Source organism: Phyllobates terribilis, unplaced genomic scaffold (genome assembly GCF_046119375.1).
Source record: "Phyllobates terribilis strain yellow unplaced genomic scaffold, ASM4611937v1 Scaffold_2__4_contigs__length_985480577, whole genome shotgun sequence".
NCBI classification, from domain to species: Eukaryota; Metazoa; Chordata; class Amphibia; order Anura; family Dendrobatidae; genus Phyllobates; species Phyllobates terribilis.
Window position 1 is genome coordinate 123153701 of NW_027362762.1, and position 25115 is coordinate 123178815.

At 37.6% G+C, this 25115-nt stretch overlaps 1 protein-coding gene across 7 annotated transcripts in view; it reads right to left on the bottom strand.

Annotated features, from left to right (window-relative positions):
* The window catches only part of POSTN (periostin), an 87446-nt gene that overhangs the window by 2768 nt on the left and 59563 nt on the right, over positions 1-25115 (bottom strand). The window contains exons 15-27 of one of the 7 annotated variants that reach the window (XM_073662565.1): positions 23808-23875; positions 22675-22720; positions 21121-21150; positions 15057-15122; positions 13075-13116; positions 11625-11723; positions 9746-9841; positions 8515-8613; positions 8062-8184; positions 7637-7720; positions 4026-4106; positions 2741-2785; positions 499-533 (exon numbers count right to left, since the gene is read on the bottom strand). In XM_073662565.1, coding sequence (XP_073518666.1) covers positions 529-533; positions 2741-2785; positions 4026-4106; positions 7637-7720; positions 8062-8184; positions 8515-8613; positions 9746-9841; positions 11625-11723; positions 13075-13116; positions 15057-15122; positions 21121-21150; positions 22675-22720; positions 23808-23875 — 884 coding nt within the window. In that variant the 3' untranslated portion in view covers positions 499-528. The remainder of the gene's footprint in view (positions 1-498; positions 534-2740; positions 2786-4025; positions 4107-7636; positions 7721-8061; positions 8185-8514; positions 8614-9745; positions 9842-11624; positions 11724-13074; positions 13117-15056; positions 15123-21120; positions 21151-22674; positions 22721-23807; positions 23876-25115) is intronic. The other 6 variants (XM_073662564.1, XM_073662568.1, XM_073662566.1 and 3 more) reach the window with 6 other exon arrangements.

The window sequence follows — 25115 nt, forward strand, 5'->3', positions numbered from 1 at the left end:
AATACATATCATACATGTATTAAAAAAAAAATGTCACAATTATTGATTTAAAAATACTTGGTTCTCTCTTTAAAGGGAATCTGTTAGTATGATGAGTTGTTAAGTTCTATGGGCCAGACACAGATGTCTCTGAGACATGTAGATCAGGAGATGAGACTGACAGTCATTACATGTCTCACACTAGTAACGCCCTTTGTCTATGTCTGGCCCACAGATTTTAATGACTCATTTACATATTAAGATAAATGTGGATTTCTATAGATTGAGACATAGCAGATATCAAGGTATCATTTTATTCAGCTTCCTATGTCCTAGAAGCCCATATAGGTGTCTTATTAGGGTTCATCCTACTGACAGATACCCTTTAACTCTTTCTTTTTTTACAGTTAGATCTTCTAAATTGGTTAGGTAAAATATTTTTCAGACATTATATGAAGATGTTACAGCCCAAACAAGACAAGGGGTTAATGCATAAGCACAGCATTAGTAAAGCTCTACCTTACTGCAGCAATTTCAAGTGAGTGCAAATTAGCCTAAAACAAAAAAGCAACAGTTCAACAAGTGATCTTCTCAACTTGCCCATGAATTCAATGTAGTCAGAAGCATAAATTGAAGCTCCTTAGATCTAATGCAAAAGATGCAGTAAAATAAAACCCCCATCTATGGTTTGCCATTTCCATTACTGAATATACCCTTAGGCACCAGAGCCTCAATGTGGCCCCTAACCCTGCACCTCCTAGGGCCTAAATGTAATGTTTGAATGATGGTGGCCAGCATAAAGGTAATGAAAGCCAAATAATGAAGTCACAAGGTTAGTTCTCAAGTTCCTTCTAAAGGATATGTTTGTTGATGGATTTATCTGCTTGTATAAATGCATTAAAGGGGTTCTCTCTGCATTTTATAATGATCTATTCTTAGTACAGCTTGTCAATACTAGAAGATCAGCTGTTATAAGCTCCAGCAACATCCGGATGTAGACACATTGAGCAGAGCTGCAATGCTCCATTTATTGTGTAGTGGCTGCTGCCATGGACTGCAGAACAGCTCCTATTCAAGCACTAAAAATTGCTGTGCAGCTTGGTTCAATGTATTTATATCTGGCTGTTGCTACAGCTTATAAAAACTGATTAGTGGTCTATACTTATCCTTAGGATAGGTCATCAAGATACCGGTTCGGTGTGGGTAACTACAATTGGCTGTTATTGCCTCTGTCTCCCAAACGATGAAAACACTGAATGGAGATGCATAGCCCCTGCTAGGTACTGCACATCAACCTCCCGAATAATAGCTCTTGCTCAGCGCTCGGGTGTGCAGTGCCTAGTGACCCCCCACCGATGTAATATTGATGACCTATCTACAGGATATTTCACCAATATCATACAACATGATTGGACATCGCCTTTAATCTGGTACACAAAGCATCATGGAAAGGTTAAATCCCAAAAATGTAGCACAAAGCAAAATGTTATTACCGCCACCCAGCTCTGTGCCCAATCAAATACAATCTACTGTAGAATTAAACAAGTCAATTGAAGAAAAAAATTCCCCCGAAGTATAAAAAATTAAGTTATGTACATCCTTGTGGTTTTCTCTACAGAAAATCTATGACAACTCTATTAAATATATTTTTAGTTTCCTAGAGTCCTATCAAATCGACCAAGTCATGATTACAAACAGGCGGAGTGATGTATAAGTATATAAATTTCCAAGTTTAAAACTTTATGGCAGCCATAATTGGCTGCCTCCCAGCTTCCTACCAGAATTTGCTATTACTGACCATTGGCTGAATTTTTAATAACTTGACAAAAGAGGTCAAATAAAGGACTTATGTTTATATAGGATTATATGTACCAGCAGAATTATTGAGCACACGTGAAATAAATATTAACTCGACTCATTAAATTCACAAATTTTATGTTCTAAAGGAAACACAATAGTACAGAATCCAGGAATATAAAATGGTAGTTGATTGAAAACACACTGATGGTGACTAATAGCGATCACTTTATAATAAAGCACTTTAAAGTTCCAGTACATCTTGCCCGGAGGAGATAAATTCCACCAAGGCTCCTGTTCTGACTTTTCCTCACATCATTATTAATTATTCGTAGTCTCTTATTATTCCATATTACAGCTATTCATAACTCACCTATTAATCACTTATATAGGCAGCTGCACAATTATATTAATGCAAATATATGGATATTATATTATGTATAAAAAGCTTAAAGGGAAGCAATCACCATGAAAATGTAGTCCAACCTGCAGGCACCATGTTATAGAGCAGGGGGAGTCGAGTAAATTGATATATAGTTTTGTGAGAAACGATTTAGTATATCTTGTGCTTTCATCATTTAATCCTTTGCTTTTTCTGGGTTTTCAGTCCAGTGGGCGGTCCTATCAGTGACTGACAGCTGTCTATGTATGCCCACTTATACAAAGAAAGCTGTCAGTCACTGATAGGACCGCCCACTGGACCGAAATCCCAGAAAAAGCAAAGGATTAAATAATGAAAGCACAAGATATATTAAATCATTTCCCATATAACTATATATCAATCTACTCACCTCCCCCTGCTCTATAACATGCTGCCTGCAGATTTTACTGTATTTTCATGCTGATAGGTTCCCTTTATTCACAACTTGACCCCACTCTAGGACCCTTTTTCGTCTTTCAATTAATATATAAATAACAAGTTCTTAATTCTTAATAAAACAAAAAAATAATGTTTATTATATACCTTGTACTCTTCTGGTTCCAGACTGTATTCTTCTGACCTGGGGCTCTAAACAGAAAACAAACAGGGAATATAGAATTGATGTAATTAGAAATGTTTTGCTGGTTGTCAATTAATTACAGATGAAATTTGAGAACCTCGAAGGTAAGTCAATGAATTAATGAATCATAGTAGTAAAATTCAATGTTAGTAGTGTTCTTCATTAAAGAGGGTCTGTCAGGTCTCTGTTTTAGTCTTGTGTACCCCATGAAATATTTGTACATCTTTACTTAGAACTCTACATCGCGCCTTTCTTTTATTATTTCTGTGTCCCTGCAAAATCTTGACATTGTGCAATTAGTGCTGACAGTGTTTGATTATGCCAGGACAAGCCATAGTGACAAGAGGAATGGTAATTTTTACTATTCAGTTTATTCATACATGATTCGTATAACTTTTTTTTGACTTTTTATAACTTTTTATGCCTTTTAAAAAATATGTGTGGAAATTGGATAACTTCTTTAATATACAGTAACTTTATTATGTTCAGTCAATGCAATTTGCCAAAATGTAGAATTTATATACTTCATTTTAAGTAACAAGTATAATAGTAGCAACAGATATCAGTTATCTTTCAAGTTGTGAAGGCTTTGTTACTTCTATTCTCAGGACAAATCTATCATCTACAATAAAATCGTTAACCTCACTGAACAAATATGCAGAATAACCATATAAACCCTTATGTATCTATAAACAATAATTTAACAATAAATTCTCAGATTATGGATTCTATTTGCTTTTTTATCAATGACTAATACAATTTCATCCTTAAATGAAGAAAATGTAATATACATTGCTAAGAATTTATTAGTTCTTTTTTTTTCAATGGTGTGTTAAAAATGTAAAATGTAAAAATGCTACTGTTAAAAGATTTATACGAGTTAAACTTCTCACCTTAACACCAAATACATGCTAAAAAGAGGGTTGAGGGGTGGAATGAATATTTGTTTCTATTTTTTCTTAATTACTAAAACTATTTTTTGCGTTTTTTTTTTATTGTACATTAACATATGATCCAATAAGTAATATCAACCTTACAAGAATTCAAACAAATCTTCATTGTCCCCTTTGTTAGTTATTTTTTAAAGACTAAATTAAAATTTTGCTTTAATTTCGATGTTGGCGTGATTGATTTAGAGTAAAGTGCAGATAAATTTAGTCTTTAAAAAGAAGTGATTGCACTAGATAGCTTACCATCACCAACAAATCCTTGTTAAGTGATATTAGTTGCCCAGTTGCACTCACTAACCTCCCTGGAGAAGTCTTTTCAGCTCGTCATCATCCAGTAATTGTGAATCACCTTCAATGATCTTGGATACCCTGGTCACTTCTGATAGGATACATGTTTATGGCATAAATTGTAAGGCATGTATTTATAAACCAAAGATTTCAGCAAGCCCATAAAGTCAAGATATTTTGATTTGGGCTAGATAAAAATATGGTTATGTATGTCACCACTGGGTGAGAAGTCCTCGATATTATGGGAACACGTGAAGGCTACACATATGGACTTCTTAACATGATCCTATAACATTGATAACACCACTTTGCACTTATTCAAAACCTAGGTTCAATCATCGTCATTGTATTTTTAAATAAATATTGACCCATCAATTGTGCTATTTATCATCTTTCACTGAAATAAAAATGCAATGAAGCATCAAAACAGTATATCAACAATTTAGGTAAAATTTAAGGCTATGGACTTCTTTGGAATTTGTTTCCGAAACAAAACATTAAGCAACTGTTCAAATAGTCTTTATGAAAAATATAAGCTGGGAGGAAGAGGAGGTAGTAGGGAGTAAAGCATCTAAGTCTTCGGGCAGGACAGATCACAATGGCTACTGTATCTTAGAGTATAGATAAGAAGGAAAGCACACACTTTGATTTGCTGGGGTCAATCAAAAAGACTGAAAAGGTTTAAAAATAGGGTCGATATTGACTTTTAGGATTGCTACTTCCAATAGGTGGCACTAGAGTTTTAATCCTCTTCCTCTTTGAAGAGGCAATTTGCACATTTAATTTCCCAGAGAAGCATTGCATGGCCTATAAGTCTCCTTACCATGGCACATCAGGCATGTCACTCCCCACAAGTAGAAATATTACCCTTTAGATCGCAGTCAGAGGCCTCTCATATAGCCAAATCAGATTTTATGCTTTGCACTAAGTAGGGGCAACTCCTCGAAATACATATCTTCAAATTGAGATGCTGCTTTGGCTTTTATCCAAAGCCAAGTGGCAAGATTCGTTAAAAGATTAATATTGACTGTTAGGATTGCTACTTCCAATAGGTGGCACTAGAGTTCTAGTCCTCTCTGAAGAGGCAATTTGCATAATTGATTTCCCAGAGGATCATCGCATGGTCTATAAGTCTCCTTACACTGGCATGTCAAGCATGTCAATCTCATTAAAGGGTTGATATTGACTTTTAGGATTGCTACTTCCAACAGGTAGCACTAGAGTTCAAGTCATCTTCCTCCCTAAAGAGGCAATTTACATAAATTAAATATATCACCTATAGCAACCCTGAAGGGAACGGAGGGGGAAATATACACTGCTCAACATCAATTTCTTTCAGTAAAAGAGAGAAGTGACTACTGATGACCAGTAAAAGGGAAAAACAGTACAGAAATAAAGCTGTGCTGAAACATGAGAGCTAATGAAGGAAACAGCATTCCCGAATACACAGAACTTATACATTTCATATTTTACTGGGAAGGACTAAAATGTTAGCTCTGTTAAATGGCCAGCACTAGGGAACAAGCCTTTTTGCTCTAGGAGGAGAAATAATCTGCATTACTAGTAAAAAGTCACATACATGAGAAAAGTTTAAACTAGGAACATGTTGCATATCAGTAGTCTGGAAATCAATTAAGTAATAAAGATTGCTGCCATTTTTTCAGAAATATATAACCAGTAATGAATGTAAAAATATTTTTTATCCATGTTAGAGGTGTCCATAGCCTTTAATTATTGAGAAAGTGTACATACATTTGAGTATTAACACAAAAATCCATAAAAACACAAACCAAATAAAATCTCAATCTCTGAAAAATGGTAACATTTTTTATTATAGTATTTATCTTTTCAGTTTTGAGTATTTTTGCTTGCAAAATAAATAGAGCTTCACATATAAAAAATAACCACTTAGCCATGGAAATCAACAGTTTTCTCATTTGTTTTTTACACATTAGGCCCATGTAATCCATATACCAGGCAGTTTAGTGACTTAAAAATAGATAAACTATTTTAAATACAATATTTTCATCAACAAAATAAGCCATACACACTATGATATGGATTCAAGTGGTTATCTCTTTCCATATGAACTATTTGACCATTCTGAAAGGCCACCATTTATTATAATCCTCCATATGGGATACAGCTTAAAGGGAATTTGTCAGCAGGTGTATGCTATGTAATGTGACAGCAGCATGATGCAGTTTGGCAGTAATAATCTCCTGCTAATAAAACACTGATTGTATTGAAACCACATCAAGCTGCTAAGTAAGTGGCACATCCCTAGAATCAGGCTCTATGCCCTTACATTATGCTGCTCTAAAATTAAATAGCAAAAAACCTGCTGACAGATTCCCTTTAACCCTGACAAAAACAGCTGGTCTTCAAAGTTTCTAAAACTGCATGTCAATTAGATTTCCAAATCAGCTTTAATTTTTAATTTCTTTTTTATATTATAATAGTAGTCTATGAATATGAAGTCAGTGAGCAGCCACAGCCTGGACTTCCTCTTCATATTCAATCCATACATAGGTGGGGACAGTGACACCAGCGCTGATTGGGCGTTGCCATCACGTTTCACCACAACAGCATGAAAGCCCCGGGACCGCGAGTGCCGACACCACTGGAACGGAGCCGGCACGGGAGGTGAGTATAGATTTTTTCATTTTATTGGGGCCAAACATTTAGTTCAAGAATGGGTTGTCCTAGTAGTGGACAACCCCTTTAATATTGTTCATTCAAATGACTATTTAGCATTGGGTATTAGCTTTTATATTACCAGCTACTCACTCAGACACGTGGCTAAATTTGACACTTTCCACAAAACTAACCTCAATCAGATATGTTTTCAATTTCCCTCTTTCCATACAAATTCATATGTATCAAGATTAGTTCAAATAAACCATTTTCATGTTTTCCATTGAAATAAATCATAAAGTATGTGTCTATTTATTAAAGCGAACCTGTCAGCAGGATTTTGCTAAGTAAACTATAGGCATTGTCATGTTGGGGCTGCTGCTCTGATTAAAATGATACCTGAGATGCAGAAATCCGTCTTTTTGTTCTTATGTAATCAATGTTAGAAGATTTAAGTTAATGATATGCTGGTGCTCTGGGGCGGGACTGTAGGCAGGGTCTTATCCTGGTGCTCTAGGCCAGATCAGCAAGAAAAGACCTGCTCATAGGCCCACCCCGAAGCACAAGTTTGTTCCTCATCATAGTGACAGCCAGAGAGACATATAGAGGCGGGCCTGTGGGCAGGTCTTTTCTTGCTGATCTGGCCCAGAGCACCAAGATAAGACCCTGCCTACAGTCCCGCCCTGGAGCACGGGCATATCATTAACTCAAAACTGCAAACACTGATTACACAAGAACCACAAGACGGATTTCTTCACCTCATGTATCACATTAATCAGTGCAGCTGCCCCAACATGACACTGCCTGTAGTTTACTTAGCAAAATCTTGCTGACAGGTTCACTTTGAATATTTTATAAAAAAAAACGAAACATGATCTAGGATTAGTCCTAATGGGAAATAAAGACATATTTTAAACATAAGACTTAATGTCTTTGCCTTTCTTTAAACCTAAGAAATTATTGAGCGCTGTCTTTGAAACCCACCTTCTTCCAGCCTCCTTGTGAGTTCAGCATCATCAAAATCAGATCCATGACCAGTGGAAACTCGAGTGTATTTAATTTCAGGGCCTGTGCAATAAATAAAAAAGTATGTAACAAATAGAATAAAGCAAATATAAACAAATTTGGTGCATTCCAATGTCTCGCTTTCACCAAAACCCTGGCAAAAAAAAAAGAATGATTACATTTATGGAGATTCTGTTTTGAAAGAGTTTGACATAAAAGCAATGCAGAATGAAGTATATGGTTCACCACTTTCTTGGTGATATACACTTATTTATTCGAAAGCTTTTATGATTACATTTCAAGAACCCACCACAAGTAGTTCGTGTTGTTTTAAGTTTTTTGTTTATTTTCAGAAATAAAGGGAAGTAAAAAAAAATGTTTGAGATCTCATCATTTTACTTTACCTCCATGGATCACTTTAGTCACTTGAGTTTCGCCTTCCTTTACCAGTGTAAAATCGGGCTCACCTTCAATCACACGGGTGATCTCACCTTCAATCACTCTTGTGATCTTAGTAACTCTAGGCTCTAACAAATTTGATTATAAAAAAAAAAGGAAATTGGATATGAAACGCTGCGTGCATGGATGAGAAAATATAATTGTAAATTTGGAAATCAGAATGAAATAGAATATGTCAGTTAGAAATGATTATAACTATTCAATCGGTTTTTTGGGGGGCAGATATCCATATTGAGAACACAGAAGACTTAACATTCTAGGATCATCATGCCTTTTTTTTAAATTACTAAATATTTTTTTAAGATCATTTAAATTAGTATTAAATTTAGAAATTGAACTATATATTAAATCACTTATAGGCATAAAGAAAGGCAAAAGTCATTTCTTTTGAACTTTACCTCCTTGTATCACTCTAGTCACTTGTATTTCACCTTCCTTTACCAGCTTAATATCTGATTCACCTTCAATCACCCTAGTGATCTTAGTAATCGTGGGTTCTAACAAATTCAATTTAAAAGGTGAGTACAAAAATTATTTTGTTTTTCTGGAAATCATAAAAAGAACACAAAAATAGTAGTTGGCAAGTTAAAGTTAATACATAAATAAAATTTGCAAGTCAACAGTTTTTAGTTAATCTACAGCACTGTTTCTTTTGATCCGAATTCATTATGTCAATTCAAAATGGCCTCTCTTTCAGCCTCACATGTTATCCTTGGCCTCCTTCACGTCCTGTTGGATATTTGACACTGAAGCCCAAAAGCTTTATGTTAGGCCACTGACAAATACAGATAAATTATACATTGGACATTTTCAATTGAGTAGCTCATGTGTGATAATTGCAATATGAAAATGTCATCTACAGTTCATGGAACAGGAGAACCTGTGGGATTAAACCACATAGTAAGTATAAGTTTAAGCAGTCCAGCCTTTATTATTTCAGAAATATATTTACATTATATCCTAGATTACATTTACAGGCATTGAGAAAAGTTTTGATCAATTTCATAATTTAGGTATTCAATTTTTCATAGACCTAAAATATGTTTTATATTAAAATGTGATTCTATGTTATATATATATATATATATGAAAAGCAGAAGTTTTTTTTCATATAACAACAACTGAAATGATTATCTAAAGGGACTCTATCACAAAGTTTGTACTAAGTAATCTGAGAGCAGCATGATGTAGGGGCAGAAATCCTGATTCCAGCAAAGTATTACTTAATTTACTGGCTGCAGCAGTTGTGATAGAATCACAGTTTTCTCTACTGTAGATCTAGCAGAGCTTGGAATACTGAGCTGTGTATAACCCCGCCCACATCACTGATTGGCTGTTTTCTATGTACATTGTAAATTGACAAAAATATGCTAATCAGTGCTAGGGGCGTGGTTGGACTAGGAGGCAGGAGACACCCAGTCCTCTAGTGATAATCTCCTGCTGATAAAACACTGATTTTATTGAAACAGCGACACACAGCCCAGTAAGTATCACATCACTGGAATCAGGGTTTCTGCCTCTACATTATGTTGCTCTCGGATCACATAGCAAAAAACAGCTAATAGATTCCCTTTTAATTAACAGAAAATACATGAACTGCTAATAGATAAATAGAAAATGAATGACTACCTTGAATGACTTTGGTTAGTCTTGTCTCTCCTTCTTTAATCAGACTGAATTCTGGGTTGCCTTCGATGACTCTGGTGACTTTGGTTATAGAGGGTTCTGGAAAAATTGACACATAAAATTAAGAATATACGTAGATTTGGGGTTTGTTATAAGGAAAATTTCCCAATCCCTCCACAAATAATTGAATGAAGTATGTAATCCATACCTTACCAGTAGTTTAATAAGTAATAGCCAAATATTTATTAGAATTAATAAAATTGGATTTTAATTTCCTCCACTTGGTTAAAGAAAAATAAAAAAGCACTACAATGGAGCTTTAAGACTTCATAAAAGAAACATGATTTTTTTTATGCTCAGGTCCTATTGATAGTTACATAGTTACATAGTTACATAGTTTATAAGGCCAAAAAAAGACAAGCGTCCATCCAGTTCAGCCTATTTCTTGTGCACTGCAGCTATTCCGCAGCGTTGATCCAGGGGAAGGCAAAAAAAAACATGCAGTATAGGCCAATTTACATCATTGAGGAAAAATTCACTTCCCGACACCAATCTGGCAGTCAGATTAAATCCCTGGATTAATTAACTAAGCATAAGGTGTAATTTTATTGTTCTCAAGAAAGGCGTCCAGGCCTCTCTTGAACTCATTAAGTGAGTTGGAGATCACCACTTCCTCTCCCAGAGAGTTCCAGAGTCTCACGGCTCTGACCGTAAAGAATCCCCTTCTATGCTGGTGCAGGAACCTCCTTTCCTCCAGACGCATAGTGTGCCCCCTCGTCTTTGTCACCATCCTTGGTATAAACAGGTCATGGGAGAGATCTCTGTACTGCCCCCTGATGTATTTATACATGTTTATGAGGTCTCCCCTAAGCCTTCTCTTTTCCAACGTAAATAGGCCTAATTTTGACAACCTCTCTGGGTATTCTAGTCCCTCCATTCCCTTTATTACCTTAGTCGCCCTCCTTTGTACCCTCTCTAGCTCCAATATGTCTTTCCTGAGCACCGGAGCCCAGAACTGTGCACAATATTCTAAGTGCGGCCTTACCAGCGCTTTATACAGAGGAAGAACAATGTTCTCATCATATGCCCCTATAAAGAGAATTTTATTGGATAGCGTTTCCAAGGACGGTAAGACCACTAGCCATATGGCCATATGTATTTAGCAGTGATTTCTCTAAGCTGTGCAAAAATGAAGTTTAAAAAAAAAATTTCAAGGGAAAAAGTACATATTTTTTACTGATTAAAACCAGATACACATACATTTTTTATATATTTATATTTTTTCAGATTATGGACTGACCATTTTGCCTTAGCTGCTGTTTTCAACAAGAAAATTTCCCCAAGCAAAATTAGGCCACTCAATTTATTTTTTCATACTATTCTTAAAAAATTACACTCATCATGTATCTTATCTGTATTATAAGCACACGGCTCCACTCCCTCTCGGCTTTCTGCTCTCCGGTGGGCAGTGGGCATCTGAAAATTGACAGTTTGGGTTGGCATGGCTGAGCCCTAAGCTCAAACTATGCCTTCTTCCATGCTGCTATATCAGGTTGGTTTGCCTTTGCAACATTTCGGAAGTATAGGGATACTGAAGCCGACCGGATCCAGTGATCCAGCTAGCTTCAGAGCAGCACGTACAAGCTCGTACAAGAGCTTGAAAGTTCTGCGCAATGTGCAGTAGAGAATTCTGCTTTTCTAGCTTTTTTCCAGGGGACTACATGGTTAACTATGTAACAGGATGATTGCGGCTGACAAAAAGACTAGTGCTTCGCTTTTTCTTTTATGTTTTATACTTAGATTTAGAGTCCCTTTAACTGTTAGAATGTACATGATTACCTTTACTTTTACATGACTATGATATTCATATAAATGTGCTTACGTCCTTGGATAACTTTAGTCACTCTGGTTTCGCTTCCTGGAATTACTCTAACCTCTGGTTGTCCTTCAATAACTTTAGTCACTCTGGTAATCGAAGTATCTAGAACGTTAAAAGAAAATCTCAAGTTATTTCAACTCTGCATATTGTAGACAGTAAGGTACAGTGAATCCATTAAATGATTGCAAGTACAGGTTTGTGGGCTAAATGTATTTAGTAATTCACCTATGGCCAGGAAATACTGGATTTGCGATATATTTTTAATTTAATAAACTAAAACCTTTTCTGATGAGTTGTATAATTGAAAGCTATGTTATAGTTGTTACAGAAATTTACGACATTCCATTTGCTGGTCAGCAATTACTTTCTCTAAATGATCTTCTTAGTACTCATTTCATACTACTATGTTTTATACTACTTTCAATTGTGACGTAAAAATTTGATTTCTGACCACAGATTGTAACAGCTCAAAAGCTCTCCTCCTGCAAGAGAAGAGACCAGAGTAGTCTCGAAAGCTTGTTATTTGTCATCTTTTGGCTAGGGTCACAATAGCATAAACTCTCTAGTCCAATAGAATCGGGTTGATTATGCAAATCACACTGTGATCAAACTCTGATCACAGTTTGATCAGAGTGTGAACATATTGTGTTCCGATTCTCTTGGATGCAAAGAAGATGGAGAACAAAATTTCTCCATCTTCTCCATGGTGTCAGATGTCATTCAATTGCAGTTTGATGGTTTCTACGGACTCATTGACTTGCACAGCCATGTACAATCCGAATATTGGATAAAACTGGAGCGTGTACCAATTTTTTTTGCTTTTTTCAGAAAAAATCTGACGTGCACAATCTTATAGACTAACGTTGGTCTGAGAGCAGTCCAATGTTTTGTTGGATCGTAATTGGACCGAAAATACAGCAATGTACAAAAGCCCTTTCAGTGAGCCATTAAAAGATATCAGCCACTAAGGACTCTCAATTTTTATTATATTTTCCCTCCTGCAAGTCAGACATACCCTTAGAGGCACACTATCACATCAACAGAGACGAAAAATAGAAAACACACAAAAAAAATCGATGCCATTTCATACTTAGTGGTGATGTTGCTATAGTGAGCAAAACACACAGACAGTGAAAGCGTGAAGTGATAGCAGAGCCAAGCATTATAGCAGTGCAAAGTGCAGTCCACATACCAAACACTAGCACATTCATACATTCGTGAATTTCCATGATCCAGAAAGTGTATATCCAAATTGTGATTGTGAATTTACAGGATAGGATAATACTACAGAACATGCAGATAGTCATAGTGAATCATTACTTTTATATCATATCAAGGACAGGGAAAAAATAGTCATGTGATAAATAAAAACATCAAGTGCTTCTCCATGTGGATGCATAACCAGTGAGCTGTGACTGTGAGTCAATACGTGACACATGGAGTTGTGAAATACCTGAATCGGTTTCGAATATATCATCTTGCTCCTGAGTCACTCCTGATTTTTTTGTAAAGTAATAGATATAAAGCTTATGTTATAACTGTTTAATATGCTGCTTTAAAAGGTATTCCACATTAGTTGGGAATTTGTACTTATAAAGCATCTGCCATGAAAATAACAGAAAGTTTTGGGTGCCCTGCTATCTAGCTGAAAAGGACATGTGAGAGGCGGAACTTGCCTCACAGCTCACAGCTAAACATCTATTCTGAGATCACTCCCACTGATCTTGATTGGCTAAAATCAGCTGGTTGATAAACGTTAGAAGCTACTATGCTCCTCCCAAATGTCTTCTTCAGCTGGATGCCATACAGAATATTCAGGCTTAAATGTCAGTTCTGTATAAAAAGAACCATTAGAATCCAGTAGGATAACCCTCCTATTGTGTAATCCAATCAATTTCTTATTTAAAAAAAGCATAACGTACAGCATCATATTTTTAAGGACATGCTATAATATAAGTCTTTTTGCAAATCAAACATTGCCTAAAGTCTTTAAAAAAAAAATAATTTACATGTAAGCATAAATAATATTACAGGTGTTCTCTGGGACTGTACTATTGATGGCCAGCATAGGATCAATCATTATTTGTTTAAAGGGTTTGTCCAGTCTTAAGCTACTCTATGTGACTGCACACTTGTGAATCCTCACATCACATGCACTGCACACTGTGAGGATTCTCCAGCCCCGGCATCAGTAGTGGTGGGCTGATGACCGCAAGTATGTGATTTACATACATGCAGCCACTTGACAACTAGACGAGCATGGCATCGCTCAATGCAGGTGTATAGAGCAAGGCTGGAAACAGTTTAGTTGGAATATGGCTGGAAGTATGCAAATCACATACTTGCAGTAACATGACTGCCTACTCCTAGCACCAGAGAATCCTCACAGTGTGCAATGCACTCAATGTGAGGATTCACAAGTCCGCAGTCACACAGAGAGACTGCAGATGTGTAACGTAAGACTGGACAACCCCTTCAACATTAGGATTCTGTCCTTTGGGACCCTTCCCAACTGCCATGATGAAGGTACATCTTAATTGTTCACATGAGGACTGTGCCTTATACTGTAGCTCATCTGATTCAATTCACAAAGCAAATACTATTCTAAACAACAACAAAGTTCACATGACAAATCCTTTTCCCATCATAGCTCTGTGGATAAACTTCGACTCTTAAAGCTCCAAGTCAGGAGGAGCACTATTCATGAAAATAACTGAAGGGATAAAGCTTTGTTTTTAGGAATTTGTTGGATATCAGTGGTCAAATCCTTATGGTCAGTCAGTTATAGCCTACACTGCAAGAATCAGTATGATCATGAAGTTACCAGCAATCATGGAGGATTCTCCAAGATTAAATACTGAGTCACAATATTAAACAGTTGAAAATAAGATTTCATCAATTCTAAAGTCATACCAGTAGGATGACCAATGTCCCATCTGAGCTAAAGCTAGGTTCACACAGATTTTTCTCTCCGTATTTTGAAGCCGATTTGCTTCAAAATTCACATTAAAGGGTATTTGAGGAGTTTTTGATATGGATTTTGAAGTGGATCCACTTTGAAATCCACATCTAAAAACTTTGTGCAAACATAGTCTAAGAGTGATTGACTTAGTTTCCATTGTATCATATGCTCAATCATTAAATGGGATATACCGCAAAAGATATTTATTACCTAACCACAGAGATAGGTAGAGTGCAAGCATGAACACCAACCAATTCTTCACTGTGGTCTCAGTCCTTGGAACCCAAGCAATCAGACTTTTATCACCTATCCAAAGCATAGGTAGTAATTGTCCTTTGTTGCACTAGCCCTTTATCTTGGTGCCTATATAGTTTGACATTTTCCTTGCACTGGCACATAAAACAGAAGTGGTGTTGAGATACAAATATTAATTGTATATACAATAGCATGCTCTACCCCAAAGTGCTGCATACCTGGAATAACTTTGCGAATTGTTTCAGTTCCACCACCGATTACTCTGGTGATTGTAGTCACTGGCTCTGATATAAGCAAAAAAATATATATATCAAATATTAGTTTACAAAACATTGTATGTGTCAATGAGGAGTTTCATGCACTTCAAAATCACGTTATAAATAAATACATACGTTCTACACTTAACACTTTTGTTCTTCAAAAATAGTTTTTGATTGCATAAATATATAATTAGCAGTACTGTGCAGCTTTCATCATATCCACCCAAAGTACATGTTGCTTCGAGAGATCAGCTTTGCTGTGTTCATTTTACATGTTGAGACTCTGCAAAGGAGCAATTAAAGAAGCACTCCCATCAAAATGTTTATGTTCTTAATATATTGCAGTCATCATATTATATAGCACTGTGTACTTACAATTGCTCATTTTACCCTTCCAGCTAGTTATTTCTTCTCTTTGCCATTACGTCTATGAAATCACATGATTAAAAACAGACAGATTGAATCTTTTTAAGCTCTAAGTAAAAACAGGAGGTCAATTTTCCATGCATGAGTCATAAGTCACTGCAAAATTCCCTGGCAGGGAGAGTAGGGAGCAGCTGGGTCAGGAGTTAAAGAGGGAGATGACTCATGCAGGAAAAAGAGACTTCCTGCTTCCACATAGAGCTTAGAAGGATTCAGCAAGTCAGTTTTTAATCAAGTGATGTCATAGACCTAATAGAAAAGAGAAGAATTAACTGGTTAGAAAGGCAAAATGATCAGCTGTAAGTACACAGTGCTGTATAATATGATGAGCACAATATATTAAGAGGATAAAAATTTTGATGGGTGTGCTTCTCTAAAGGGGTACTTTGGGGAGTTAAAAAATTATTGTACTGTTCCTGCACTCATACACTATAAAGATGAGATCCCGAGTGCATTTTTATTATCTTTAGAACACTTTTAATTCAGTGTGACAGCAGCTGTTCCTCACAGCTCACCTCTCCCATCTGGGACATTACGTCACCCAGCAGTGTCAAGCTCCAGAAAAACAGCTATTATCAGGAGACTGGCTGATAGTAACAGCAGACAACTTCATACTGGTGTGTGACATAAGTCCCAGACCGAAGGGGTGAGCAGTGAGGAGCAGCTGCTGTCACACTGAATAATACATGTTCTAAAGATAATAAAAGTGCACTGGGAATGTCATCTTTATAGTGTATGAGTGCAGGAACAGTACAAGAATTTATCTACCCAGAGTACCCCTTTAAGCATCCACACACCTTTGCAACATTTTGTGGGGACCTCACCATTCTTCAAGCAGAAGATGACAGTGATAAGTGTTGAACATGTGTCTTTATGTATAACTCCAATAAAATGTCCAATCCTATGATATAAAGACTGATGCTAACAACTATTTTGAAAATGTTTTTTTTACTATGGTTGCAAAATTTTATCTTTGGTAATAGTATAGACAGCACAACAAATGCTCTGAACAAGGGAAATCAGTGCAAACTACGAGAAGAGGTACATTTATGAGCATAATTTGTTTTATTATTTTGCAGGAAAAGTAGCCAAGATAGACGATTTAAGTTTATCAGTTTAAAGTGAATCTGTCATCAGGTTTGTGCTACTTAATATGGGAGCAAGATACAGTAAGGGCAGAGAGCCTGATTCCTGGGATGTGTGCTCAGCACCTATCTGTTGTTTCATTACAATCAGTGTTTTAACAGCAGGAGATTATCATTAGAGGACTAGGTGTCACGTGCATAGCAGTCCAGCTAATCTGTGTAACTCCGCCTCTACCACTGATTCTGATAGGCAGTTGACAGACAATGCATAGTGTACACAGGAAGCTGCCAATCAGCAGTCTGATCACTGATTTCCAGCAGTGAAAACAGGGATTCTATCAACATTGTACCAAGCAGCTCAGCATATAAAACATCCCTGGAATCAGGGTCTCTGTACCCACATCATGTTGCTCTCAGATTCCATAGAAAAATCCTGCTGACAGATTCCCTTAAAAAACAGTGCTACTTTTTCCAAATTTACTTTGACTGTCTCCTAAAATTCACAAGTCTCTAGTACATTTCTATGGGTCACAAATTATATAAATTTTGAGTTTTTACAGAGTAACTGCTCATCACGTGGTGTCATTTTTAAAAATGCAATAAATCTCAGTTATTTTAAATGTGACAACATAGCTGTGTAACTTTAATACTTATATAACGTCATATACTGCATTCAGAAAAGATGAAAAACTGAAAGGAATTGACACTTTCTCTCACCAAAACCTTTTTCTATTGCAATAATATTCAGCTTAAACTTAACTTCACTTCATATCCTTGAAAAAGAAGAGAAAAATCTCCTGTCCACACTTATTCTGAAGGCTTCACAAACAACCAGTGGTGATGTATAATTGACAAGACATGTATTTAACCGCACAGCAGAATTACCCTTAAGTCATGCCGCAGGTAAGCAGCGCCTGTCTTAAGATTAATAAGAGGAGCTGTACAGATGTTACTTCTGCTGTCTGTTACAATGACAAGCGAGAATTTATTAGATTGATCTGTATTTTTGGATTTACCCTGTTACTAAATCCAGGGGCGGACACAGACTGTAGTGGGCCCCTGTGCAAGAATTTTTGGGGGCCCCCCCTGCCCTTTATAGGGGGCATGAAGGGCCCCCCTCCCCGTGCATCTCTCATCCCCCCGTGGATCTCTGATTCCCCCTACTCCTAGTTAATTAATTGTATTTAAAAAAAATAAAACTTATTATACTTATCCCCAGGGCCGGCTCCAGGTTTTTGTGGGCCCTGGGCGACAGAGTTTCAGTGGGCCCCTTTAACACATACCATGATTCATGATGCACAGATACCACAGAGAAATATATATATATAGTACAAGGCCAAGGATTTCACTTACTACATGACATGAGCGATATCTATTGTAAATTCTACAATAGCTCAGAAACCGGCGAATCCTCACAGCGCACAGTGCAGACCGGACAGTATAGTCCTCCATACAGTGTTATGGACACCATATAATGCTCCATACAGGATACTGACCCCCTTATAATGCTCCATACAGGATACTGGTCCCCATATAATGCTCCATACAGGATAATGGTCCCCATATAATGCTCCATACAGGATACTGGTCCCCATATAACATTGCATACAGAATACTGGCCCCCATATAACGCTCCATACAGAATACTGTCCCCCATAAAACGCTCCATACAGAATACTGACCCCCATATAACACTCCATACAGAATATTGGCTCCCATATAACGCTCCATGCAGGCTGTTCCCCCCTTATAATGCCCCATTACACGAGCGATATCTATTGTAAATAGCTCAGAAACCGGCGAATCCTCACAGCGCACAGTGCAGACCGGACAGTATAGTCCTCCATATAGTATTATGGGCACCATATAATACTCTATACAGGATACTGACCCCCTTATAATGCTCCATACAGGATACTGGTCCCCATATAATGCTCCATACAGGATACTGGTCCCCATATAACGCTCCATACAGGATACTGTCCCCCATATAACACTCCATACAGAATATTGGCCCCCATGTAACGCTCCATGCTGGCTGTTTCCCCCTTATAATGCCTCATGCAGGATGACACCCCCCTTTTAATGCCCTATGCAGGATGTCACCTCTACCCCCCATAAAATGCCCCATGCAGGATGTCACCCCCCAATATAATGCCCCTTGCAGGATGTCACTTCCCCCCTTTTCAATGCCCCATGCAGTATGTCTGACCACCCTCTCCCATATAATGCCCCATGCAGGAGGTCACCCCCCCCTCCTTATAATTCCCCATGCAGTATGTCACACACACACCCTCCTTATAATGCCCCATGCAGGATGTCAATTCCCCCCTCCCCCTCTTATAATGCCCCATGCAGGATGTCACTTCCCCCCTTCCCCTCTTATAATGCCCCATGCAGGATGTCAATTCCCCCCTCCCCCTCTTATAATGCCCCATGCAGGATGTCACCCCCCCATATAATGCCCTATGCAGTATGTCACTTCCCCCCTTCCCCTCTTATAAAGCCCCATGCAGTATGTCACACACACCCCATATAATGCCCCATGTATGTCACCCCCCCTATATAATGCCCCATGCAGGACGTCACACCCACTCTCCCCCCACCATATAATGCCCCATGCGGTATGTCACCCCCCATATAATGCCCCATGCGGTATGTCACACACACCCCATATAATGCCCCATGTGGTATGTCACCCCCCTATATAATGCCCCATGCAGGACGTCACACCCACTCTCCCCCCACCATATAATGCCCCATGCCCCCATACATAAAAAAAAAAAATCAAATACTCACCTCACTTCTTACCTGATGCTGATCCGGACTCCACAGCGTCGCCCGCGTCTTCCCGCTGTGACAGCTCAGGAGAGATCGCGCGCGCTGTAAACATATCACCGCGCCCTCTGACCTGAGACGTCACAGTCAGAGGACGCAGAAGACGCTGCGGAGGCATGGGGAGGGGTAAGTATTGTGCCGGCGCCGTCACATGACCGGAGATGTCCCTGCGCCCAGCATTGGGCCGGGGGCCCATGCTGAGCGCAGGGACATCTCCGGTCATGTGACGGCGGGGGGTCCTGCGGGGGGGCCCCATGAGGAGATGCACAAAACGGGGGCCCCAACGGGGCTCCGAGGGGGCCCCGACAGCCCGGGCCCCATGCTGGAGTCAGGGCAGTCATGCCCTGATGGCGGCCCTGCTGGAGGCTGGAGGGGCCCCCTCTCCCTCGGAGCCCCCGTTCAAAAAACAGCGATGCACTGCAGTGTATCACAGTACACGCTAAGTCTAAGTTCACATCTGTATAGATGCATTAAAAACATATGGATAAGTGTGGTATGCGTCCATCTAAGTCTGGTCTGTATACATTTTTTACCAAAACAAGGTATCCATTATCCAATTAGATCTTACTGTTATAGGTAAGCCCATCTCCGTTGATTTCTGCGTCAACTCTGGGGAGGAGGTGCTGAGGGTGCGCCTAGAAGAATAGACCCGTTTTTCCCTCCAAATTCATTAACAATATTAGAGTATATTGAAACACACTGCTATGTATTTCAATATGTCTCCCATTGAAAATAATTCAGAAAAAATGTATACATGATAAGCTAAGTATTTCTTTGTCCTTAAAAAAACAATAAAACATAGCAAAACCAAAGAAATGAGCTGGAGCATAAATTAGTATACATGCACAGTAGGAGCGTGTTCACACTGTGGCCACCTAACAGACAAAACTCAAGACAAAAACGAAATGAACATTTACTCTGTAGTAAGTAGATAAGTAAATAGTAATAGTACATGTAAATAACATATGATACTTGATTCACACTATTTTGATCAAAAAAGCATAAAAACCATCCCACTGCGACAAGGTGAACCCAGTTGGGACTGTCCAATCTAATATTAAAACCTCACCTTGTATCAGCCGACCGTCCTGATTGGGTACATCTTGTCGTGGTGGGATGGCTTTTATGCTTTTTTGATCAAAATAGTGTTAACTAAGTACCCTATGTTATTTACATGAATTATTACTATTTACTTATCTTCTTACTACATGGTATATGTTTATTTTGTAATTATCTTGGGATTTGTCTGTTAGATAGCCACAGTGTGAACATGCTCCTGCACATTGCATGTTTACCAACTTGTGCTCTGGCTCATTTCTTTGGTTTTGCTATTGTTTCTTCTACTTTGAACAAACAGGGGTTTGGCTTTCCCTATCTGAGCTAGGCATTTCATCTCTATAGCTTCCCATCAGCAGATGTCACAGTCAGTGCAGTCAGACCTGGGTCCTATTCCGCCCCATCTATATTGAGTTCAGCTAAAAAAAGGTCAGGTTGTAATATTAGGACCATCACTAATAAAACATAGTCAAAACAGTTTTTATGTCTACGTCTTCCCCTACTTCTAAAAACAGGTTTTTTTTACAATTTAGGTTCAGCAGATGGCACTGTATAAATGTAAACCTAGCCTATCTAAAGTTGTTGGTGTCATTGTGAATAAAGGCTCTGATGTTACTTACCTTTGATTATTTTAGTTGTAACTTTTGTGACTAAAGAAAAAGAATGATAAAAGAACATATAAAGTTATATCAAAATCTGTATTCTTAAAAGTAATAATACACTGCAATATGGACGTAAAATTTAAAGTATGAAATGCGAATGCTGCAAATTAATTTGATGCAACAAGGATGGAAAAGCGCAAGGAGCTACAAGGGAATCAGTCATTCTTATTGCAACCTTAGAGAGAACACAGGGGTCACCTTCCTTCTAAGCTCTTCCATTTTGGCTAACAAGATAGATTTTGGGGTGGAAATTATCTAAGACAGGGCTTAGAATTCATACTCTGTTACTGCAGACAGACCAATAAAGGACTGCTCCTTCCACAGTCAACACAGCTAGATTTCTCACAAAATTTTCTATAAAAAGGCCCCCATTTTTTAAAGGCAATCTGTCAGCAGTTTTGTGCTATGTCATCTGAGGGGAACAGGAGGTAGAGGATGAGACATAAATTTCAGGAATGTGTCATTTATTAGGATGTGTGCTGTTGTTTTATCTCAATGAAGGTTTTATCACCAGGAGCTTATCACAGCCTGAACTACAGATCATGTGAGCCCTTGTTCGACCACACCCCCTCCTCTGATAAGCAGCTCACTGTCAATAGATAATGTATACAGAAAGCTGTGGTGTGGGCGGGGTTAGCTTCCTGAGCTCTGCTGTATTCTATATCTAAAAACTCTGATTGTGTCACAACTGCTGTACCCAGTAAACTAAGTGATACATCCCTGGAATCAGGGTCTCTTTTCCTACACTATGCTGCTCTCAGATGAGGTAGCAGATTAAGTGACATTTTTGGGGAGCATGGGAAATTTTGCTCTAAAAAGTAGAAATAAAAAAAAAAAAATATAGGGCATTTATGACTTTGCGAAAATCGATGAACCACATGTACCATCTGGAAGAATTTGGAGCAAAAATCATCAACCGATATCACAAAACAGAATGTGACTTAAAAATATCATCAAATGATGAATCGTCTCTGTATGTTCAAAATGGATTCATCATTTTCCACTTGATTTATCTATTCTATTTTGCATTAAAAAAATAAAACTAAAACATTTGGATAATCATGCAAAAAAGCAAAGGCATTTTGTTTGTCCTGTCGTCTTTCTCATCAAATGTTTTTTCTTATTACTAAGTATCATCATATTAAAATGATAGAAATTGTATCCATTTTTGAACGTAATACAAAAATATGCTTGAGTCAGGCCTTTTTTTTCTGCTGGAGTCATAAATATTCAGCAAACCACATTAGACTGGAAATATATCAAAAGATATTTTTTTGTGGTATAATTTGCCAAGCAGAAAGTCAGAGTATAAGCCAAACCATGTAAGTTATGTGCCAAAATAAAATTAATAAGGACAGTTCTCAAAGGCAGTGATGAGCAAATACTCCTTTTGATGAATTTCCTTTTCTGTTACAAAATCTTAGTCCATAGATTAAGTAATTTTTTCAAGAAAAGATTTATCTATACTGCAGATGTCGTAATTTTTGCTCATAAAAAAATACTATTACTTACTATATTTGGTGAAAGGGATTTCCTTAAATGTGCTTCCTCGGACAAACTAAAACATGATATAACATAGTAGAAGAGAAAAACAAATTAGTACTACTGTCAATAGATTAAAACGTGCTTACAATAGTATTATTTTTTACATTCCTTTGGTTACACTTGATACAACTTAAATATTGGATTGCTGGGGGTTCAGCTGTTGGAGCTTCCACGACATCCGACCTCACCAATCACCTAAACATCTCTCTCTTCTGTGGACTCACATACACACTAACGCTGCATTCAATAGACAATGAGACTAAGGCTATGGTCACACTATCAGTATTTGGTCAGTATTTTACATCAGTATTTGTAAGCCAAGACCAGGAGTGGGTCAAAAATGCAGACGTGTTGACGTGCTCCTATTATACTTTTTCTTTGATTGCTCCTCAACTGGTTTTGGCTTACACATACTGATGTAAAATACTGACAGTGTGACCGTAGACGAAAAGAGAAAGAGAAAGCCAAGTGTTCAGCCACCTACTTCAGTCCCATAGACAAAACATGGAGCTACAGCGCACATGATTGAACATTACTTCATTCAATGAGGGGAATGTTCTCATGATCAATGGGCATCCAATTGGTGGGACGGGCAACGATCAAACTTTTTTTGCCTATCCTATGAATAAGTGATGTTAGCCAAACCCCTTTAATAGGGCCATTATCAGGGCTGTATAGGTATTACTGCTCTTAGGTCTAGTCCACAAAATAGCATACTCTCAGACTGAGCCTGCTGCCCAGTGTTTTATTCCTCCACTCTTGCACAAGTTCTCTTATATTAAAAGGAAGACTTTTCAGGAACTTAAAATGTAGTATAAAACCCACAGATTGCAAAAACCATGGTTCACTCTTTTTGCATGGAAAGAATAATACTCCTAGATTTGGCCATCAGCCACGTATGTAATTTGCACACAGTTCTCTAAACTTTCTTTGAATGGCAGATATGAGGGGACAAATGTTTGGGCAGCTTGTATTTAATGTATAAAGATTTTTTTAGCTTCAGAAGCAGAAAAGTAAATTTGTCCATTAGTGAAATGGATCTGTGAAACATTTCCACGGTTTCTTTCATTAAAAATAATACTAATAATAATGTAACATACCTTAATAGTGAAATATTTTATGATCTTGTTAAGAATTCCAAGGAGTTGTTCATTGCCGACAGGCATATCTAAAAGAAAAATAAACAAATAAATAAATAAAGATAATTATCTTCATCATCATCCTCAGAATCATCATCGTTAGTGTAGTTTTCCTATGGTCATATAGGAGACCTCTATTAAATACTTTACTTGGACCCTTTTTAATAGGAACCCCTAAATCTTGTTAATTCTGCTGTACTTGATGCATCCTCATATTAGAATTAGGCCACATGCACATAGTGAGTTTTTTTTAACTTCAGCATTTGTAACCAGGAGTGGAACAGTCAGAGGAAAAATACTGGGATAAAAAACATACCAAATACTCAATGTGTGCACGTGGTCTTAGAGATAAATGATCGATCTGTGAAGAATCAATTTAGTTGAATTTCCTGAAGTTTGCAAAACCCCACAAATTCGAACACTCTACAAATCGATCTGTGAGGATAGGACAAAAAACCGTGGCATTTCACATGCTGCTGACGACTCAGAGAGCGGGTTAATGGCCGTGTGGGTTTCCCATTAAAGTCTACAGTTATTACATCACATGGTCTAGTGCAGCCAATCAGGGGGGACCACTGCAGGCAGTATAAAAGATGGTTGCCAGCCGAGGAGTGCCATTTTATGCTACTACAGTGTAGGGGATAGGAGGTCAGAGCGCTCAGCTCATTCCACCTATTAATAGAAAAAGTCCTAATATGATTGTGATGTACTTCTCCAATGCTAATTGAAAATGGGATTGCTAGTCTCAGTCTGTGAATAATAATCCGAAGATTCAAATGACATATAGGGAAGTGATGTAGCTGTATAGTTATTATGTGAATTGTGAATTGATTGATCGGAGATAAACAGCAGTAACAGCACCTTAATAACAGGCTTTTTAAAAAGTTCTTCTCACACTGCAAACAAGGAGGGCCGTTTTAAACCCCTCAGTTTTCTCTATCTCTCTCAGCAATTAGTGGTTTTTCAGTATTGCTATTCGAAGTGAATTCATTCAATACAAATTTTAATTTCTTAGGAAAATTCTTCAAGATCCACTCATTTCTAATTATATTGTATAACAAAATAATATTATATTATGGGAATTAACTTTTCCACACAACAGCTGCTGATTGCAGAATTCTATAGAAGCTGAACCAGGGGATTTCAAAAGTACACCAAACCTGTGATAAGGGTTTGTCATGTTGAGAAAATGTCCTAAAAGCTTTGCTCAGACCTAAAGTACATACTAATCTAAAAATGTTCTGGGTGTGTCACTTCTCTGCTCCAATT